The sequence below is a fragment of the Lissotriton vulgaris genome, chromosome 2_1 (assembly GCF_964263255.1).
Source record: "Lissotriton vulgaris chromosome 2_1, aLisVul1.2, whole genome shotgun sequence".
NCBI classification, from domain to species: domain Eukaryota; kingdom Metazoa; phylum Chordata; class Amphibia; order Caudata; family Salamandridae; genus Lissotriton; species Lissotriton vulgaris.
Window position 1 is genome coordinate 686,332,775 of NC_141687.1, and position 23,303 is coordinate 686,356,077.

The 23,303-nt window shown below is 48.4% G+C and overlaps 1 protein-coding gene across 1 annotated transcript in view; it reads right to left on the reverse strand.

Moving 5' to 3' along the window:
* Positions 1–369: 369 nt before the first annotated feature.
* CYB5R2 (cytochrome b5 reductase 2) overlaps positions 370–23,303 on the reverse strand; it is a 137,753-nt gene continuing 114,819 nt past the window's right edge. Inside the window, exon 9 of the mRNA XM_086955908.1 lies at positions 370–3,297. Within this exon, the coding sequence (XP_086812034.1) occupies positions 3,125–3,297 (173 nt within the window). The 3' untranslated portion in view covers positions 370–3,124. The remainder of the gene's footprint in view (positions 3,298–23,303) is intronic.

Consider the following 23,303-nt stretch of genomic DNA (forward strand, 5'->3'; position numbering starts at 1 on the left):
TTATTCAGAAATATTTGGCGAAGAAAAATCTAACAATTTGCCTGAGGAAAACTTGTCACAAAGAGGTAATGCATGCAACAACTGGATTAGCAAACTCAGATACCACAGATTCAATTTCAAAGTGATAGGCTAATACTGCACACAGTAAATAATGCATCCTGGCCTACCGACATCTACTAAACGTGCTAGTTGTCCACAAAATAATGAGGAACTTATAATGAGGCTCTTAGTGTCTCTTTTACTGTCTAAAACACACATGAAGACACATTATATGGTCGCAGCAAACATGATTGTATGGCCAATGCTTTACAGACAATGCACTCACGTTGTGTTATCTACTAAAAAGATAAAATAACTGTACTAGTAAAATGTTCTTAAAGATCTTTTTAATAATATCGAAAACTCTTTATAAAGTTATACATTGGAAAATTAAAGAACTTTTCACAGATTTCCAAATCAAATTTGATGTTACAAAAAGTTGTGCACATCAAAATTAATAATACACATATTCATGACTAGCATTTACACTACTAGACGTGCAAAACATCTTGAAAGCCTACTGAAAAAAGTTAAAATGTCAAATCATTCAAAATATGAATTCCGGACTACTTACCACAACATCAACTTAAGTGTTGAACATGCCAGTGATGATGAGTATGCAGCTATTCTGCCTCTGACAATGACGTGCAGCGGGATTCCCCATAGGGAATATGCCATGGGTACATCTGTCGCAGGAGTAATGACAATAGGGAACGGCGTCCACATGAGAGCTCACTGATGTCATGTGGGCAGTGGCTACCAAGTATGGTACAAGGGAGGAGGGGGCAGAATTACTTGATCATCACTTTCTCTGTCATTTGCTGCAATGACATCGATGCCCAATGACAGGTGGAAAAGTTGAGTGTGAGGAAAAATGTTAGATGCTATGTGCATATATAAAAACTCAAAAAAAGAACTAAAACCTAGGGATGAATTGTTATATATATCGCTCTGAGAGAACATTGTACTGGGCATCTAGGCATCTCCCTGTGCTGAACTGACCTAGAACCCATGAAATATATGACTCTATGAACACTTCAGAAATGGCACAGATGGACATGCAGAAAGAACATAGTTGACAAGAAACAACATTCACATAAAAAATCTTGTTATTGGCTCAAGGGAATGAACGCACCAAAAATGATCATTTACATGTTGCCATTTTATTTAAGAAATACATGATGTTTTCTGCTGTCTTCAAGAACTCTTGTCTAAACGACCTGTAGCTCTCAGTTTGTAGTGACACCTATTGCACTAAAGAGAATAGTATGTCAACAATCGTCCCCATTCCTCCAATTTTAAAATGACATTTTCGCGGTTAAGGGTATCACTTCTTTTAGACCGAAATTATATGTGACAGACAAAGATAGTAGTGCCAACAATGAGGACTACACGGCTTGACTTTTAAGGGGACAGTTACTAAATAACATATTTTATAAAGGTGAACGTTCACAAGGTAAATGCAAGTGGTAAAGATCACGCATTTAGTTGAAAGACTGAGGCCGTTTACGAGCTCCTAGGAATGAAGGTGCTATTTATTATACCTGATAATTGCGATAAGCAACACCCGTCATGAGTGTTGGAGAAATAAAGCAAGTTTTGGTGCTTACCTCCCTAGACTCCGCATGGTATGATAAGTCCCATACACTTTACACATTAAATTCCGGGCGGTTTGACCGTCCCAAAATTAACAAAGAGTGTCTTATTTAATGCACCGGATAATTATCAGTTGCAGTAAATACGACCCAATTCCTGGGTCAGAATATTCTGACTAACTTGTAATCAAGACCTGGGAGTCGAGTATGTCTATACCTCATTGACTATTTCGGCAGTTAGCATAGTCAGACAAGGTCAGGCCTAGGCTCCACATATGAGGTGGGCAACATCCATATTTTCCCAAATTAAGATGAATGTCTAGTGTAAACAGATGATGTTTGTAGCATCTCATTGAATTTAAAGTACAGTCGTTGAGAGGTCACTGAAAAAAGCAGAGCACCCAACAGCCTGACATATGCAGCAGGGAAGGCCCTTCCACCAGCATGAATAACCAGTAACATTTTAAGCTCTGAATAAAGCACGCCTACTGAAACACAATGACGAAGCTCGTCTTACAGACACTGACTTTCTTGGTCTTACAAGGCGTCAGGTACGTTTTTCATGCCGCATCTAAATATTCCACTAGAGTGGTAATTGTATATGATCCTTGCATATGTGCCCCACATGCTTGTAAGCGCCGGAAATTCAAAATGCAATTCAAGGCTCCAATGGTGTTGGCTACATACATTTGGTCTAAGTTTTGTCAGGTCCCAAACGGGAGACATTGAAATAAACCATGCTCTAGTCTTACTATTGAATGTGACCTCAATACTACAAAAAAAAATATTAAGAAATAATGGCCAGTTTGGAATTATAATCAGGGAGAATAAGGTATCTTATGCAGTGATACCACTGAGTATTTCAGCATACATTACATCTGATGGAAAGTGTATGTCAACGTCCTCAATCAGAGTACACCCTAGTATACTTTGTTAGAATATTAATTTACCATTTACATTACAAAGGTTTGGCAATATTTTGTTTACTCATGTGAGCATTTAATTAAATAACTACAAAAACTGTACCTAAATCATTGTTCAACTTCACTAACCAAAACAAGAACTTTCTTGCCTTTCCTTCATAAAAATCAAGGGCCATGCTCTCCATTACTTAAACATATTAAATACTCTGCAATCTATTGTTTTCCTGTGTTACATTGTATTGTGTATTCAGGATTTAACACTATTTTCCTGATTACCTTCATGCTACATCTTCTGGATTTGTAAAACTGCTGTTTCAAAGTTGCTTCACAACAACGAATTGGAAATTCACCTTAAGTTCTATTATCCGATGGATATAAAATATACAAAACAGACTTCAAATGTTCTGAATAGAAGAATACCCAACTGTGAGATGCAAAATATTATGTGCAATAACTCTGTATAAAATCTCACTGCAGTAAGGCTACCAATTTTAAAACATACGAAAATAGTAGTTTAATGCACATGTGAAAAACCTCAGTGCAGACTTCACTTGGAGACAAAAGACGTCAGTAAGCAAATCGTTTGTCGGTGGGGTAGCCCAGCTTGGTCAAGTTGTCCTGACATGCGAACTGGATCATGGGAGGGGGCCCACACATGAGGATAATAACTTCGTCGGTTGGAGGAGGCAGGTGCTTTTTTATCATCTCTGCTGTGACGAAGCCCGAGTCATACTTCCAATCTAGAATCAGAAATATCAACATGCTAGATTATACGACTGAAATCAGCATTACTGCAAATTACAACAGCCCACATGTAATCCCTTTTCACTACCAAATTGTTCACTTATTAAGTAATATAAATTCACAGAGAATGATGGTAAGTAGCAGGAGGGTATGTGACAATGTCCCACTTGGGAACTCATTTCTACAATTTATATTTACTGTACTCATTATGCAGTAAGAACCAGACAGCAGTACACTGTTATTTTGTATACTAGCATGACTATGATCATGTAAAAAACCTCCAATTATGTACACATATGTATACATTGGGCAACACTGAAGATAAAGATGCAATGAGACTGGGGCTAACAGAGAAACTGAGATACATTTTCAAGGCATGTATGTTAAGACAAATAGGCAAACTAACACATTACTTCCCTTTGGTAATGCTCTTACTGGTAGAGATGCTCTCTAATTGCAAATACCACACCTTAGAACATGGGTACTTGCAAACATTTTCCAAGGGCCAAAAAGTTAGGTATGTGATGTGAATGAGGGCCACTCTCCTGCCACCATGATGGCAGTGGGGGCTCAGAAGTATAGGGATGGTGGTAAGGAATGGAACCATATACATCTAGTGGTTGAATTGCACAATCTGAAACCAGAAAACATGGGTTAATCCCAGCTTCCCCCCTTTAGAAAATTGGGAAAGATCAGAAAATTTGGTTATGTCACTTTCCCTGATTTTTCTTCATTATCACATATAAGAGGACATCGAAATACATGAATTTGGGATGTGAGCTGTACAATACCTCCTCCTGTGTTTGATTTAATAAACTATAATGTTGTTCAAGCATTAAAGGAACCCAGGCAACCGACAGAGTTCCCATAATAACCAACATATGTCTTAGTTTACAATTGGCATTGTTGTCAGGGTTCGAGGGTTCGAGGTAAAATGTATGTTTCTAAATTCATGTTTGAAAACAATCCCTTTTTCATAAAAATACTCAATGCACTGACAATCCGATGTACTAAGGTAAAACGATTTTGCATGTTAATGAAATACACTTTTTGAATTCTGAGGAGACTTGATCATATTTTTACACTTATCCTGCAAGAAGTTTCTTAAAATGGTGATCCTAAAATTAAGGGGTGCAGGACAGCCTAGTTACTTACTTATTCAACCGTTAAACAAGTGACTGCCTTTTTATTTAACACGTCTTAATAATAGTGCTGAGTCAAGTAAACAGCAGCCCAGTGCTGCTGCTTTCCAAGGGGCTGCTTGTTAAGGTCGGAAGGGCCGCATGCGGCCCTGAGCCATACTTTGAGTATCAGTGCCTTAGAGTATCCTCCAGGTGCCAGACTGCACTTGATATTTTTCATGGCATTTCTCCGCCATGCCACTATGTGGCATCATGCTACTCCATGCTGCCCATGTAGAAATGCAGCAGAGATACATATAAGTGCCACCCCTTTCCGCGCCCTTAAAAATGGAGCTCAAATATTTACAGGTAAAAATGGGATAGGGACTGTTAGACCTGGCATGTTTGGCGTGGTTTCCCCTGTCATTTTGCCTGTACCTCCTGCATTTTTGACGCTGTGCTGAATTTCGTTTTTGCTGGTTTAGATGCTTTGGGCACTTTGCCACTGCTGATCAGTGTCAAAGTGCAAGTGCTCCCTGAGTAAATTGTTATTGTGATTGGTTATCCATGATTGGCATATTTTTATTACCAGGAAGTCCCTAGTAAAGTGCACCGAGTGTGCCAGGGCAGGTGTTTCAAATACTATTAGTGGGCCTGCAGCACTGTTTGTGCCACCCACATGAGTAGCCCTAAAATGGTGTCTCAGGCCTGCCACCGCAGTGCCTGTATGCAGTTGCTAACTGCCACACTGCCCTGGCCAGTGCCCACACTGGCCAGGCCTAACCCTTCCCTTTCTGTACACATTGGACACACCTATAGAAGATCCTAGGTACCCCCCTGGGCAAGGTGCAGTGTGTATGTAAGGTAGAGCATGTACTAGTGTGTGTGACATGCTCTGGTAGTGAATTACAGTCATCTTCGTTTTTCACTATTGAAAGGGCTATCTTGCCCATAGGCTATAATGGGGAATGGTATGTATAAGGTTTAGCCGCATATCTTCCCATAGGAGCAAGATAGAAAATTAAAGTCTGGTATCCCTGAACTCAGAAATTAATAACACATCTTTTAGGAAGGATGGTTTTTAAATCTTGTGTTTGAGAACAGCACTTTTGGAAAGTGGCTCTTCTCTTGTCTAACCTTTCTGTGTGCCTTGGCCTTTTCGTGAATTGACTGTCTGGTTTGTGAGTGACAGGGGCTTGGGAGCCCACAGGAGGCTGGCTGAGTCCGCCCTATGCTGAATAGCTGCACCTGCATCTTGAGTGGTGGGAGGGGATAGTACTTGGGCCTGAAAAGGGCTGTGCCTACCTTCCACAATGCTGGCTCAATCTCCTGCTGGGCGGCTGACGACCCTGCCCCTCTCTCTGAAAGGAAAGAAGAAGTCAGGAAAACAAAGTGCTCCAGGACTGATCAGAACTGGTTCTGACTAAGGCAAGGCCTCTCTGCCTCCAGAGAACAAAGAAAAGACTGGTATAAAAAGGGCTACCCAAACTACAGAAAGTTAGATCATCCTGGAATCAAAAAGGAACCTCTGCCAAGGAGAAAACTGGAAGAATGAAGAGGAAGGACTGTCCTGCTATGTGTTTGTGGGCTGACCTGCAGTTGCTTTGCTGCCAAGGAGAGGGGAAGGACTTTGCTGTTGCTTTGCCCCCTTGCTTGAAGAGATCTCTAAGGGCCTGAGAAGAACTGGCTCCCTGTTAAGAAGTCCCAGGAAAAAAAGGACTTCACCCCCAGCTTTCCCCTAAACTCTGCTGTATGAGTTCTGCTCTTCCTAGAGTGCTCAATCCAATTGTGGGGTCTCTGGAAGTTGTGCCTGCTGTTTGGGAAACTGGACAAGGAGAAAAGAAGAAGCTCTGCAATTTTCACGCATCGCTCGCTTGTGGAGCGCATCCCCGACAGTGCGAGGGAATTCACGTTGCCGCGAAGATCGAGATCGTGCAGCGCCTGTTGCCGCTGCAAGAACCGATGCATCGTTCACGTGCGGAACGCATCGCCCCAGTGCGGGAAGATTGCTGTCTCTGTGAATATCGTTGCAGAGCCTGTCGTCGCTGGGTGAGATCGCCGACCCGCTTGCTTGCGGATTGCATCACGTCGCTGCAAACATCGTCGCAGAGCCATCGCATCAAGGGGCCGAGAGAGGAGAAGATCGACGCTGCGCATCACTGCCGCACATGAGATCGTCGCCGTCCTGAAGATCGTCGCACCGTGCCTGTGCAAGACGCTTCCTACCGAACCTGCGCACTGGAATCCATACAAGGTATCGCATTCCTCCCCATACAGACCGGTTTCGTCGCAACACGCCCGCTACGTCCAGCGGGGCTGTCGCATCGCCTCCCCAGGGTCTCAGGAGTGACGCATCGCTTGTTTTTCAACACTGCAGCTTCCATTTGGAACTTTTGTCGCATCTACAGGTACTTTGGGCTAAACGTGAAGCAACTGTGGATTAATTTAACGCAAACCCTAGAACTCTTTGAAAATCATATTCTTGAACTGTGTATGTTGTATTTTTGTCGTTTTGGTCTTGTGTAGTTTAGATAAAGATACTTTATTTTTCTAAACTGGTGTGGAGTCCATTTGTGGTGTTTTCACTGTGTTACTGTGAGTGTTGGTACAAATATTTTGCACATTGCCTTTGATAAGCCTGTCTGCTCGTGCCAAGCTACCAAGGGGTGAGCAGGGGTTACCTAAAGAGTGTATCCCCCTTGCCCTGACTAGAAGCAAGGGTCCCTATTTGGACATTGGTGCCTACCTCTGCCAACTAGAGACCCCCAGATCTAACATTGGTGGTCAGAGATGAGGATTTGAACTTGTATTTGTACTTGACCCACAGTAATTGGTGTACATCACTAGTCTAGTGCAGACCACTACGCAGCCGCATTCTGTGTTCTGATTTTTTGGTTCTATTTTTGAGTAACTCTTCAAAGCATCATGTCTAACCATGGGAAGGCAACAAGTGAGCCAGCAGATTTGGAGTTTTGCATTGAGGATCTGTATTCTTACAAAGTTGAACAGCTCAAACAATTCTGCAAAGATCTTGGTTGCCCTGTGAAAAGCAGCGCTAGAAAGGAGGAGCTGCAGAAAACCTTGAAGGCCTGGTGGGAGGCCCAAGAGGGAAATGATGCAAGAGGACAATTTGACTTTGAGCAACCCAGGCTCAAGGCCTGGCAGCACTCATTCCAGTAGGGGTTTTACTCCAGAAGAGTTAGTGGAGAATTAAAGAGTGAGAAACCATGAATTGGAAATCATGAGGCTGAAAACGAACCAATTGGAAGTAGAGACAGAAAAGGCGGCAGAGGAGAGCAAGAATGCTTGCGCCTTGTAGGAAAAGAAATTGCTTTTGGCTCATGAGTTGAGCATGAGAGAACTGGACATCAAGGCTAAGCAGGTGGAGTCCGGTTCAAATGGTGGCAGCGCACAGCCAGTGCAGGGGGGTGTAAAGTATATATTCCCAAGGATTTGGTACAGAATTACAATAGGAGTGAGGATATCTATGCCTGGTTTACCTCGTATGAGATTGCTCTGAGAATGAATGGTGTGCCTGGACAGCATTGGGGGCAGGCCTCGGAAATATTTTGAGGCTTCTGGGAGGAGTGCTCTAAAGCCCTTGGAATTAGCAGGTACCATGACCTATCCCAATATGAAGGAGGCCCTGGTCTCAGGTATGGACTTACTCCAGAGCAGTATACACTGCAGTTTAGGAACTCCAAGAAGAAAGAGTCTGAGACTTGGATGGAGTGTGTGAATCTGTACTCGCGTGCACTAGAAGGTTGGATGAAGGGCAGCGAAGTAACTGATTATAAGGGGTTGTTGCATTTAATTACTTGGGAGCACTTGAGTAGTCTTTGTGTTCCAGAGCAGCACCAGCATCTTTTAGACAGCAAGCTGACAGACCCCATTGAGCTTGCTAAGGAGGCGGACAGCTGGACCAGTACCAGGATCCACAGAGGAATTATTGGTACCACAGCCAAAGGTGGGCAGGGTCCCCAGCAGAAGCGTGGGGGGGACAAAGGTAACCAAAAGGAGTTCTCTCAAGGGTCCCAAAACAGTTCCCAGGGAAAGGAGTCTCAACCCCTCAGACCTAGACAACCCTGGCCCCCTAGGGGCAGACGGGACAACAGGGGTTCCCCTACCTGCTTTCACTGCAATGAGGTGGGACATATTGCCCCTAAATGCCCCAAGAAACCTCCAGCACTCACTGGTGCTCCAACGCCGGGTTTAGTGACTGTAGCTTTGGGAGAGGATTTAATTTCTAGTGAAGGGATGGGACCAGCAGTAATGGCCCTTGTCTCCTTAGGAGACCAAGAGATGGTTCAGGAAACCTACCTGCCCTGAACACTAAGAAATACGGGCAGAAGGTGACCATCAATGGGAGGGAGATAGAGGCTTTGAGAGACACAGGAGCCAGTGTGACATCTGTAAGGTGTCAGTTGGTGTCTGAAGAGCAGGTCATTCCCAATGTACTTCACCCAGTAGTTGCAGCTGACAACTCGGTGCGCCTCTACAAAGTGGCGCAGGTTCCATTTGAGTGGAGGGGGTTCTCAGGTCTCTTGAAGGTTGTTGCGAGTCCATCCATGCCTGTAGACTGTCTGCTAGGAAATGACCTGGAAAGTTCCCCATGGAAGCAGGTAGAACACCAGGCTCATATGAAGTTGTTGGGTCTGCCTGAGTGGCTCTATGTGACCACTCGGTCTATGGCAGCCAGTAGGGGTGATTCAGCAAACCTGGAGCCTGAAACAGTGGCCCAGGTACCTGCCAGGAAGAAGCAGAACCTGAGGGGGATGCCCTGGAGCCTCCTGGGGAACAGGTGGCTGAACTGGGGGACCTACCTGAGTTGATCCATTGGCAGCAAGAAGGTGGCCCCTCCAGGGAGGAGTTCTGCAAGGCGCAGATGGAATGCCCTTCTCTCATTGTTGTGCGTTAGCAGGCTGCAGGCCAGGCAGCAGGTGGAGAGTCCAAGGATCATCTCATTTACTGGGAAGATGGGTTACTTTATAGTGAGCCTAAGTTCGCTGAGCCCGGTGCAGCCCGTGTGCTTGTCGTACCCGAGCGCTTCAGGGACTTCCTAATGGTTCTGGCTCAGGACGTGCCTCTCGTAGGACATCTGGGGCAAGACAAGACCTTCCAAAAACTTGTCACCCACTTCTTCTGGCCCCAGATGAAGAAGCACGTCGGTACATTCTGTAGGACTTGCCAGACATGTCAGGCGTGGTGGGCCGTGCATTGATGGGGATCTTTTCCCGAGTGGGGTTCCCCAGAGATGTGGTCTCCGACCGGGGAACCAACTTCATCTCTATGTAAATGAAGTCTCTGTGGGAGTAGTGTGGGGTAACTTATAACTTCACCACTCCTTACCACCCTCAAGGAAATGGGTTGGTTGAAAGGTTCAACCAAACTCTAAAAGTTATGATTATGGGCCTGGCGGAGCCCATGAGATGGAAGTGGGACGTCTTTTTACCATGCCTTTTTGCCTACAGGGAGGTGCCTCAGAAGTCCTTAGGTTGCAGCCCCTTTGAACTACTGTGTGGCCACCTTGTTAGAGGACCTCTCAATCTGGTGAAGGAGGGGTGGGAGAAATCCCGTGGGAAAATCCCCCAGGATGTGTTCAGCTACATGCTGGCCTTTCGTGACCAGACACAACGCTTCAGGAAGCTCACTCAGGAGAACATAGAAGCTAGCCAGGAAGAAATGAAAAGATGGTATGACCAGAATGCCACTCTGGTCGAATTTCAATCTGGGCAAAAAGTGTGGGTGATGGCGCCAGTGGAGTCTTGCGCACTCTAAGACAAGTGGACTGGGCCAAATGAGGTGGTGGAGTGCAAGAGCGAAGGAACCTACCTGGTTAACATGCAGACTCCCAGGCAGCCTCTGAGGGTCTTACATGTGAACTGCCTCAAACGCCACTTTAAGAGGTCTTATTTGACAATGCTCCTGGCTACAGATGCTGGAATGGAAGAGGAAAGTGACCCTCTTCCTGACCTCCTGGCAGCCAAGGAGCAATACGGGTCAGTGGATGGTGTGGTCCTCTCACCCACTCTGACCCCAGAACAGCAGAGGGACTGTTGCCAGGTGTTGGTCAGTTTGCCTCCCTGTTCTCCCAGACCCCAGGTGTCACCAATTGGTGCGTCCATGATGTGGACACTGGAGATAGTATACCTGTGAAACAGAAATGTTACAGGGTAGCTGACAAGGTCAGGGCCAGCATCAAGGAAGAGGTTTCCAAGATGGTGGCACTAGGGGTAATTGAGCCCTCCAGCAGCCCCTGGGATAGCCCAGTGGTCTTAGTACTAAAAGCTGCTGTGCTCGGTGCCACTCAAGAACTCCGGTTTTGTGTGGACTACTGTGGGCTCAATGCAGTCACCAAGATTGATGCACTCCCCATCCCCAGAGCTGATGAGCTTGTGGATTGGTTGGGCGCTGCCCAGTATCTCAGTACGTTTGACTTAACATCTGGGTACTGGCAGATTGCCTTAACTGAAGGGGCCAAAGAGAGGTCTGCGTTCTCAACGCCAGAGGGGCACTTCCAGTTCTGTGTCATGCCCTTTGGGTTGAAGAGCACCCCTGCCACATTCCAGAGATTGGACAACCAGGTACTGTCCGGGCTGGAGGAATTCAGCGCTGCATACCTGTATGACATTGCTGTGTTCAGCTCCACATGGGAAGAACACTTGCAACACCTCTGTGAAGCCTTGAAGGCTCTGCAAAGGGCAGGCCTCACTATGAAGGCCAGTTAGTGCCAGATAGGGCAGGGATCTGTGGTGTACTTGGGACACCAGGTAGGGAGCAGCCAGGTGGCGCCCCTACAGGCAAAGATTGATACCAACAACATCGGAATCCAAGAGAAGGCACTGGAGTGGATCATCTCGTTCCTCGCCGGAAGACTCCAGAGAGTCCGCCTCCCCCGTTCAGATCCGAGACCACCGAAGTCATCTGCGGCGTACCACAAGGATCATCACTCAGCCCAACCCTCTTCAACGTCTACATGAGCCCTCTCGCAGCCATCGCACGCAAACACAACCTCAACATCATCTCCTACGCCGACGACACCCAGCTGATCATCTACCTCACCAACGACCCCGCCACCGCCAGAACCAGCCTACACGAAGGGATGAAAGACTTCGCCGAATGGATGAAGAACAGCCGCCTGAAACTGAACTCAGACAAGATGGAAATCCTCATCCTGGGATCATCGCCCTCCGCCTGGGACGACTCCTGGTGGCCCCCTGCCCTGGGCACCACTCCCAAACTAGCGGACTCCTCCCTCTCGAAGACCAGACAAGTCAACGCCGTCTCATCATGCTTCAACACCCTGCGCATGCTCCGCAAGATCTTCCGATGGATCCCCACCGAAACCAGGAAGACGATCACCCAGACACTCATCACCAGCCAGCTGGACTACGGAAACACCCTCTACGCCGGAACCACAGCCAAACTTCAGAAAAGACTCCAGCGCATCCAGAACGCCTCCGCACGACTCGTCCTGGACATCCCCCAACACAGCCACATCTCCGGCCACCTGAGAGACCTGCACTGGCTCCCCGTCAGCAAGAGGATCATGTTCAGACTCCTCACCCATGCACACAAGGCCCTCGACGACCTGGGCCCCAAGTACCTCAATAACCGCCTGACCTTGTACGCGCCCACCCGCCAGCTACGATCGTCCAGCCTCGCCCTCGCCGCCGTACCATGCATCCGCAAAGCCACAGCCGGGGGGAGATCCTTTTCCTACCTGGCAGCCAAGACATGGAACTCCCTCCCGATCCACCTCCGGCTGACCCAGAATCATCTCTCCTTCAGGAAGCTCCTCAAGACTTGGCTCTTCGAGCAGTAACGGACCCCTCCCCCCCAGCGCCTTGAGACCCTCCGGGGTGAGTAGCGCGCTATACAAATGCCAATGATTGATTGATTGATTCTGGCTTGGGAACCCCCCAAGACCCAGAGAGAGATGAGAGCCTTTTAAGGTCTCACTGGGTATTAACGATGGTTTTGTCAAGGGATGTGGCACCATTGTTGCCCCCTTGACAGAGCTGACTTCAAGGGATTGGAACGATGCCTGTCAAACTGTTTTTGATGCTCTGAAGACTGCCATGTGCACAGCGCCTGTGCTCAAGGCACCTGATTTCTCCAGGGAGTTTGTAGTGCAGACAGACCCTTCAGAGCATGGTGTGGGAGCAGTACTCTCACAGATCAACAACGAGGGCTTGGACCAACCTGTAGCCTTCATTAGTAGGAGGTTACTTCCCAGGGAACCGAGGTGGAGTGTGATTGAAAGGGAAGCTTTTGCTGTGGTCTGGGCTCTGAAGAAGCTGAGGCCCTCCCTGTTTGGGACTCACTTCCGGGTTCAAACAGACCACAGGCCCCTCAGATGGTTCATGCAGATGAGGGGTGAGAACCCAAAACTGTTGAGGTAGTCCATCTCCCTACAGGGAATGGACTTTATGGTGGAACACCGCCTGGAGGACCGTCCCCTGCTTCTGCGACAGAAGGTCCACCTGAAGAGGCAGATGAATCGGGGGATCGACTGACATGCTTAGTAGCTCGGAGTACCAGTATCTTCGTGCCCAGTCCGGAGCCACGAGGATGACTCGGGCCCGGTCGCGCCTGATCTTCTGCAGCACTCTGGGCAGAAGTGGTAGAGACGGAAAGGCGTACAACAGACCGCAACTCCACCCGCGATGAAAAGCGTCGCCGAGCGAGTGCTGCCTTGAAAATTCCAGCGTGCAGAACTGATGACATTGTGCGTTTTCTTCTGTGGCGAATAGATCTAACCAAGGCTCTCCCCACTGCTGAAAGAGACCTTGCGCCACATCTGAGTTCAGACGCTATTCGTGATCCATCATGCACCGACGGCTGAGTTTGTCCGCCCTGGCGTTCAGGGAACCTGCCAGGTGTTGAACCACCAGGGTCACGCCCTGATGTTCCAGCCACTGCAAAGGCGCAGAGCCTCCTGACATAGGGTTCACGACCCCACCCCGCCCTGTTTGTTGGAGCACCACATGGTGGTGGTGGTGTCCGTTAACACCTGCACTACACTTGCCCGGACAGAGGGGAGGAATGCCTTCAGTGCAAGCCGGATCGCCCACAGCTCCAGAAGGTTGATATGGAGCAGGGACTCCACCGGTGACCAGAGGCCTCTGATCTCTGCCTCTCCCATGTGGCCCCCCCCCGTCCTGGAGGAACGCGTCCGTCAAAAAGTACGTGCTCCGGTTGGGGTAGGGAGAGGGATCTGCCGCTGACCCAATCGCGGTCCGTGAGCCACCGCTGCAACTGTCTTGCAGTTTCCTCCGAGATCAATACATGGTCGGACAAGTTGCCCTGATGCTGGGCCCACTGAAACTTTAGGTCCCACTGCAGAGCCCACATCCGCCTCCGGGCGTGATGCACCAGAAGGATGCAGGAGACCATCAGCCCAGAAGCCGCAGCGTCAACCTGACCGAGACCCGGGATAACGGCTGAAAGATCGGAATCAAAGCCTGAATATCCCAAACCCACTGTTCGGGAGGATAAACCCGAAACTGCGCTGAGTCTAGAACCGCACCGATGAAGAGGAGCTTCTGAGAGGGACACAGGTGCGACTTTGGCACATTGATGGAGAACCCCAGCAGGTGCAGGAGGTCAGCCGTAGTCTGGAGGTGGCTGATGACTGTCTGGTTCAGAAAAGGGGGTGGTGATGAACAGAGTGTCTGAATTAAGCAGACCACTCTTACCCAGTCCAAAGATCAGGGCTTGATCCATCACCGTTTTTCAGCTCACTGCACCATCCCAGCTCAGAACTTGGCTATAAGCAAATTAGTCTGACCCTGGCCCAGTGCATCATGGGAACAGGGCAGACCAAACTACCAAGCCAATTCTTATACTGGGAAGGAAACAAGCTACCGGGGACGGGTTTCTGGCATTTCAGCCGTTTTCGGCCCGGCTTGCTTGAATCCTGATGGTGCAATGAGCTAGGGACTCACATCTGAGTATACCCTTCCACGCTTGTGGTGGACAAAAATTATTCAGAAAAGGGGGTGGTGATGAACAGAGTGTCTGAATTAAGCAGACCACTCTCACCCAGTCCAAAGATCAGGGCTTGATCCATCACCGTTTTTCAGCTCACTGTACCATCCCAGCTCAGAACTTGGCTATATGCAAATTAGTCTGACCCTGGCCCAGTGCATCATGGGAACAGGGCAGACCAAACTACCAAGCCAATTCTTATACTGGGAAGGAAACAAGCTACCGGGGACCGGTTTCTGGCATTTCAGCCGTCTTCGGCCCGGCTTGCTTGAATCCTGATGGTGCAATGAGCTAGGGACTCACATCTGAGTATACCCTTCCACGCTTGTGGTGGACAAAAATGATTCAGAAAAGGGGGTGGTGATGAACAGAGTGTCTGAATTAAGCAGACCACTCTTACCCAGTCCAAAGATCAGGCTTGATCCATCACCGTTTTTCAGCTCACTGCACCATCCCAGCTCAGAACTTGGCTATATGCAAATTAGTCTGACCCTGGCCCAGTGCATCATGGGAACAGGGCAGACCAAACTACCAAGCCAATTCTTATACTGGGAAGGAAACAAGCTACCGGGGACCGGTTTCTGGCATTTCAGCCGTCTTCGGCCCGGCTTGCTTGAATCCTGATGGTGCAATGAGCTAGGGACTCACATCTGAGTATACCCTTCCATGCTTGTGGTGGACAAAAATGATTCAGAAAAGGGGTGGTGATGAACAGAGTGTCTGAATTAAGCAGACCACTCTTACCCAGTCCAAAGATCAGGGCTTGATCCATCACCGTTTTTCAGCTCACTGCACCATCCCAGCTCAGAACTTGGCTATATGCAAATTAGTCTGACCCTGGCCCAGTGCATCATGGGAACAGGGCAGACCAAACTACCAAGCCAATTCTTATACTGGGAAGGAAACAAGCTACCGGGGACCGGTTTCTGGCATTTCAGCCGTCTTCGGCCCGGCTTGCTTGAATCCTGATGGTGCAATGAGCTAGGGACTCACATCTGAGTATACCCTTCCACGCTTGTGGTGGACAAAAATGATTCAGAAAAGGGGGTGGTGATGAACAGAGTGTCTGAATTAAGCAGACCACTCTTACCCAGTCCAAAGATCAGGGCTTGATCCATCACCGTTTTTCAGCTCACTGCACCATCCCAGCTCAGAACTTGGCTATATGCAAATTAGTCTGACCCTGGCCCAGTGCATCATGGGAACAGGGCAGACCAAACTACCAAGCCAATTCTTATACTGGGAAGGAAACAAGCTACCGGGGACCGGTTTCTGGCATTTCAGCCGTCTTCGGCCCGGCTTGCTTGAATCCTGATGGTGCAATGAGCTAGGGACTCACATCTGAGTATACCCTTCCACGCTTGTGGTGGACAAAAATGATTCAGAAAAGGGGGTGGTGATGAACAGAGTGTCTGAATTAAGCAGACCACTCTTACCCAGTACAAAGATCAGGGCTTGATCCATCACCGTTTTTCAGCTCACTGCACCATCCCAGCTCAGAACTTGGCTATATGCAAATTAGTCTGACCCTGGCCCAGTGCATCATGGGAACAGGGCAGACCAAACTACCAAGCCAATTCTTATACTGGGAAGGAAACAAGCTACCGGGGACCGGTTTCTGGCATTTCAGCCGTCTTCGGCCCGGCTTGCTTGAATACTGATGGTGCAATGAGCTAGGTACTCACATCTGAGTATACCCTTCCACGCTTGTGGTGGACAAAAATTATTCAGAAAAGGGGGTGGTGATGAACAGAGTATCTGAATTAAGCAGACCACTCTTACCCAGTCCAAAGATCAGGGCTTGATCCATCACCGTTTTTCAGCTCACTGTACCATCCCAGCTCAGAACTTGGCTATATGCAAATTAGTCTGACCCTGGCCCAGTGCATCATGGGAACAGGGCAGACCAAACTACCAAGCCAATTCTTATACTGGGAAGGAAACAAGCTACCGGGGACCGGTTTCTGGCATTTCAGCCGTCTTCGGCCCGGCTTGCTTGAATCCTGATGGTGCAATGAGCTAGGGATTCACATCTGAGTATACCCTTCCACGCTTGTGGTGGACAAAAATGATTCAGAAAAGGGGGTGGTGATGAACAGAGTGTCTGAATTAAGCAGACCACTCTTACCCAGTCCAAAGATCAGGGCTTGATCCATCACCGTTTTTCAGCTCACTGCACCATCCCAGCTCAGAACTTGGCTATATGCAAATTAGTCTGACCCTGGCCCAGTGCATCATGGGAACAGGGCAGACCAAACTACCAAGCCAATTCTTATACTGGGAAGGAAACAAGCTACCGGGGACCGGTTTCTGGCATTTCAGCCGTCTTCGGCCCGGCTTGCTTGAATCCTGATGGTGCAATGAGCTAGGGACTCACATCTGAGTATACCCTTCCACGCTTGTGGTGGACAAAAATGATTCAGAAAAGGGGGTGGTGATGAACAGTGTCTGAATTAAGCAGACCACTCTTACCCAGTCCAAAGATCAGGGCTTGATCCATCACCGTTTTTCAGCTCACTGCACAATCCCAGCTCAGAACTTGGCTATATGCAAATTAGTCTGACCCTGGCCCAGTGCATCATGGGAACAGGGCAGACCAAACTACCAAGCCAATTCTTATACTGGGAAGGAAACAAGCTACCGGGGACCGGTTTCTGGCATTTCAGCCGTCTTCGGCCCGGCTTGCTTGAATCCTGATGGTGCAATGAGCTAGGGACTCACATCTGAGTATACCCTTCCACGCTTGTGGTGGACAAAAATGACTCAGAAAAGGGGGTGGTGATGAACAGAGTGTCTGAATTAAGCAGACCACTCTTACCCAGTCCAAAGATCAGGGCTTGATCCATCACCGTTTTTCAGCTCACTGCACCATCCCAGCTCAGAACTTGGCGATATGCAAATTAGTCTGACCCTGGCCCAGTGCATCATGGGAACAGGGCAGACCAAACTACCAAGCCAATTCTTATACTGGGAAGGAAACAAGCTAATGGGGACCGGTTTCTGGCATTTCAGCCGTCTTCGGCCCGGCTTGCTTGAATCCTGATGGTGCAATGAGCTAGGGACTCACATCTGAGTATACCCTTCCACGCTTGTGGTGGACAAAAATGATTCAGAAAAGGGGGTGGTGATGAACAGAGTGTCTGAATTAAGCAGACCACTCTTATCCAGTCCAAAGATCAGGGCTTGATCCATCACCGTTTTTCAGCTCACTGCCCCATCCCAGCTCAGAACTTGGCTATATGCAAATTAGTCTGACCCTGGCCCAGTGCATCATGGAAACAGGGCAGACCAAACTACCAAGCCAATTCTTATACTGGGAAGGAAACAAGCTACCGGGGACCGGTTTCTGGCATTTCAGCCGTCTTCGGCCCGGCTTGCTTGAATCCTGATGGTGCAATGAGCTAGGGACTCACATCTGAGTATACCCTTCTACGTTTGTGGTGGACAAAAATGATTCAGAAAAGGGGGTGGTGATGAACAGAGTGTCTGAATTAAGCAGACCACTCTTTCCCAGTCCAAAGATCAGGGCTTGATCCATCACCGTTTTTCAGCTCACTGCACCATCCCAGCTCAGAACTTGGATATATGCAAATTAGTCTGACCCTGGCCCAGTGCATCATGGGAACAGGGCAGACCAAACTACCAAGCCAATTCTTATACTGGGAAGGAAACAAGCTACCGGGGACCGGTTTCTGGCATTTCAGCCGTCTTCGGCCCGGCTTGCTTGAATACTGATGGTGCAATGAGCTAGGTACTCACATCTGAGTATACCCTTCCACGCTTGTGGTGGACAAAAATTATTCAGAAAAGGGGGTGGTGATGAACAGAGTATCTGAATTAAGCAGACCACTCTTACCCAGTCCAAAGATCAGGGCTTGATCCATCACCGTTTTTCAGCTCACTGTACCATCCCAGCTCAGAACTTGGCTATATGCAAATTAGTCTGACCCTGGCCCAGTGCATCATGGGAACAGGGCAGACCAAACTACCAAGCCAATTCTTATACTGGGAAGGAAACAAGCTACCGGGGACCGGTTTCTGGCATTTCAGCCGTCTTCGGCCCGGCTTGCTTGAATCCTGATGGTGCAATGAGCTAGGGATTCACATCTGAGTATACCCTTCCACGCTTGTGGTGGACAAAAATGATTCAGAAAAGGGGGTGGTGATGAACAGAGTGTCTTAATTAAGCAGACCACTCTTACCCACTCCAAAGATCAGGGCTTGATCCATCACCGTTTTTCAGCTCACTGCACCATCCCAGCTCAGAACTTGGCTATATGCAAATTAGTCTGGCCCTGGCCCAGTGCATCATGGGAACAGGGCAGACCAAACTACCAAGCCAATTCTTATACTGGGAAGGAAACAAGCTACCGGGGACCGGTTTCTGGCATTTCAGCCGTCTTCGGCCCGGCTTGCTTGAATCCTGATGGTGCAATGAGCTAGGGACTCACATCTGAGTATACCCTTCCACGCTTGTGGTGGACAAAAATGATTCAGAAAAGGGGGTGGTGATGAACAGTGTCTGAATTAAGCAGACCACTCTTACCCAGTCCAAAGATCAGGGCTTGATCCATCACCGTTTTTCAGCTCACTGCACAATCCCAGCTCAGAACTTGGCTATATGCAAATTAGTCTAACCCTGGCCCAGTGCATCATGGGAACAGGGCAGACCAAACTACCAAGCCAATTCTTATACTGGGAAGGAAACAAGCTACCGGGGACCGGTTTCTGGCATTTCAGCCGTCTTCGGCCCGGCTTGCTTGAATCCTGATGGTGCAATGAGCTAGGGACTCCCATCTGAGTATACCCTTCCACGCTTGTGGTGGACAAAAATGATTCAGAAAAGGGGGTGGTGATGAACAGAGTGTCTGAATTAAGCAGACCACTCTTACCCAGTCCAAAGATCAGGGCTTGATCCATCACCGTTTTTCAGCTCACTGCACCATCCCAGCTCAGAACTTGGCGATATGCAAATTAGTCTGACCCTGGCCCAGTGCATCATGGGAACAGGGCAGACCAAACTACCAAGCCAATTCTTATACTGGGAAGGAAACAAGCTAATGGGGACCGGTTTCTGGCATTTCAGCCGTCTTCGGCCCGGCTTGCTTGAATCCTGATGGTGCAATGAGCTAGGGACTCACATCTGAGTATACCCTTCCACGCTTGTGGTGGACAAAAATGATTCAGAAAAGGGGGTGGTGATGAACAGAGTGTCTGAATTAAGCAGACCACTCTTATCCAGTCCAAAGATCAGGGCTTGATCCATCACCGTTTTTCAGCTCACTGCCCCATCCCAGCTCAGAACTTGGCTATATGCAAATTAGTCTGACCCTGGCCCAGTGCATCATGGGAACAGGGCAGACCAAACTACCAAGCCAATTCTTATACTGGGAAGGAAACAAGCTACCGGGGACCGGTTTCTGGCATTTTAGCCGTCTTCGGCCCGGCTTGCTTGAATCCTGATGGTGCAATGAGCTAGGGACTCACATCTGAGTATACCCTTCTACGTTTGTGGTGGACAAAAATGATTCAGAAAAGGGGGTGGTGATGAACAGAGTGTCTGAATTAAGCAGACCACTCTTTCCCAGTCCAAAGATCAGGGCTTGATCCATCACCGTTTTTCAGCTCACTGCACCATCCCAGCTCAGAACTTGGATATATGCAAATTAGTCTGACCCTGGCCCAGTGCATCATGGGAACAGGGCAGACCAAACTACCAAGCCAATTCTTATACTGGGAAGGAAACAAGCTACCGGGGACCTGTTTCTGGCATTTCAGCCGTCTTCGGCCCGGCTTGCTTGAATCCTGATGGTGCAATGAGCTAGGGACTCACATCTGAGTATACCCTTCCACGCTTGTGGTGGACAAAAATGATTCAGAAAAGGGGGTGGTGATGAACAGAGTGTCTGAATTAAGCAGACCACTCTTACCCAGTCCAAAGATCAGGGCTTGATCCATCACCGTTTTTCAGCTCACTGCACCATCCCAGCTCAGAACTTGGCGATATGCAAATTAGTCTGACCCTGGCCCAGTGCATCATGGGAACAGGGCAGACCAAACTACCAAGCCAATTCTTATACTGGGAAGGAAACAAGCTAATGGGGACCGGTTTCTGGCATTTCAGCCGTCTTCGGCCCGGCTTGCTTGAATCCTGATGGTGCAATGAGCTAGGGACTCACATCTGAGTATACCCTTCTACGTTTGTGGTGGACAAAAATGATTCAGAAAAGGGGGTGGTGATGAACAGAGTGTCTGAATTAAGCAGACCACTCTTTCCCAGTCCAAAGATCAGGGCTTGATCCATCACCGTTTTTCAGCTCACTGCACCATCCCAGCTCAGAACTTGGCTATATGCAAATTAGTCTGACCCTGGCCCAGTGCATCATGGGAACAGGGCAGACCAAACTACCAAGCCAATTCTTATACTGGGAAGGAAACAAGCTACCGGGGACCGGTTTCTGGCATTTCAGCCGTCTTCGGCCCGGCTTGCTTGAATCCTGATGGTGCAATGAGCTAGGGACTCACATCTGAGTATACCCTTCCACGCTTGTGGTGGACAAAAATGATTCAGAAAAGGGGGTGGTGATGAACAGAGTGTCTGAATTAAGCAGACCACTCTTATCCAGTCCAAAGATCAGGGCTTGATCCATCACCGTTTTTCAGCTCACTGCACCATCCCAGCTCAGAACTTGGCTATATGCAAATTAGTCTGACCCTTGCCCAGTGCATCATCGGAACAGGGCAGACCAAACTACCAAGCCAATTCTTATACTGGGAAGGAAACAAGCTACCGGGGACCGGTTTCTGGCATTTCAGCCGTCTTCGGCCCGGCTTGCTTGAATCCTGATGGTGCAATGAGCTAGGGATTCACATCTGAGTATACCCTTCCACGCTTGTGGTGGACAAAAATGATTCAGAAAAGGGGGTGGTGATGAACAGAGTGTCTGAATTAAGCAGACCACTCTTACCCAGTCCAAAGATCAGGGCTTGATCCATCACCGTTTTTCAGCTCACTGCACCATCCCAGCTCAGAACTTGGCTATATGCAAATTAGTCTGACCCTGGCCCAGTGCATCATGGGAACAGGGCAGACCAAACTACCAAGCCAATTCTTATACTGGGAAGGAAACAAGCTACCGGGGACCGGTTTCTGGCATTTCAGCCGTCTTCGGCCCGGCTTGCTTGAATCCTGATGGTGCAATGAGCTAGGGACTCACATCTGAGTATACCCTTCCACGCTTGTGGTGGACAAAAATGATTCAGAAAAGGGGGTGGTGATGAACAGTGTCTGAATTAAGCAGACCACTCTTACCCAGTCCAAAGATCAGGGCTTGATCCATCACCGTTTTTCAGCTCACTGCACAATCCCAGCTCAGAACTTGGCTATATGCAAATTAGTCTGACCCTGGCCCAGTGCATCATGGGAACAGGGCAGACCAAACTACCAAGCCAATTCTTATACTGGGAAGGAAACAAGCTACCGGGGACCGGTTTCTGGCATTTCAGCCGTCTTCGGCCCGGCTTGCTTGAATCCTGATGGTGCAATGAGCTAGGGACTCACATCTGAGTATACCCTTCCACGCTTGTGGTGGACAAAAATGATTCAGAAAAGGCGGTGGTGATGAACAGAGTGTCTGAATTAAGCAGACCACTCTTATCCAGTCCAAAGATCAGGGCTTGATCCATCACCGTTTTTCAGCTCACTGCCCCATCCCAGCTCAGAACTTGGCTATATGCAAATTAGTCTGACCCTGGCCCAGTGCATCATGGGAACAGGGCAGACCAAACTACCAAGCCAATTCTTATACTGGGATGGAAACAAGCTACCGGGGACCGGTTTCTGGCATTTCAGCCGTCTTCGGCCCGGCTTGCTTGAATCCTGATGGTGCAATGAGCTAGGGACTCACATCTGAGTATACCCTTCTACGTTTGTGGTGGACAAAAATGATTCAGAAAAGGGGGTGGTGATGAACAGAGTGTCTGAATTAAGCAGACCACTCTTTCCCAGTCCAAAGATCAGGGCTTGATCCATCACCGTTTTTCAGCTCACTGCACCATCCCAGCTCAGAACTTGGATATATGCAAATTAGTCTGACCCTGGCCCAGTGCATCATGGGAACAGGGCAGACCAAACTACCAAGCCAATTCTTATACTGGGAAGGAAACAAGCTACCGGGGACCTGTTTCTGGCATTTCAGCCGTCTTCGGCCCGGCTTGCTTGAATCCTGATGGTGCAATGAGCTAGGGACTCACATCTGAGTATACCCTTCCACGCTTGTGGTGGACAAAAATGATTCAGAAAAGGGGGTGGTGATGAACAGAGTGTCTGAATTAAGCAGACCACTCTTACCCAGTCCAAAGATCAGGGCTTGATCCATCACCGTTTTTCAGCTCACTGCACCATCCCAGCTCAGAACTTGGCGATATGCAAATTAGTCTGACCCTGGCCCAGTGCATCATGGGAACAGGGCAGACCAAACTACCAAGCCAATTCTTATACTGGGAAGGAAACAAGCTAATGGGGACCGGTTTCTGGCATTTCAGCCGTCTTCGGCCCGGCTTGCTTGAATCCTGATGGTGCAATGAGCTAGGGACTCACATCTGAGTATACCCTTCCACGCTTGTGGTGGACAAAAATGATTCAGAAAAGGGGGTGGTGATGAACAGAGTGTCTGAATTAAGCAGACCACTCTTATCCAGTCCAAAGATCAGGGCTTGATCCATCACCGTTTTTCAGCTCACTGCCCCATCCCAGCTCAGAACTTGGCTATATGCAAATTAGTCTGACCCTGGCCCAGTGCATCATGGGAACAGGGCAGACCAAACTACCAAGCCAATTCTTATACTGGGAAGGAAACAAGCTACCGGGGACCGGTTTCTGGCATTTC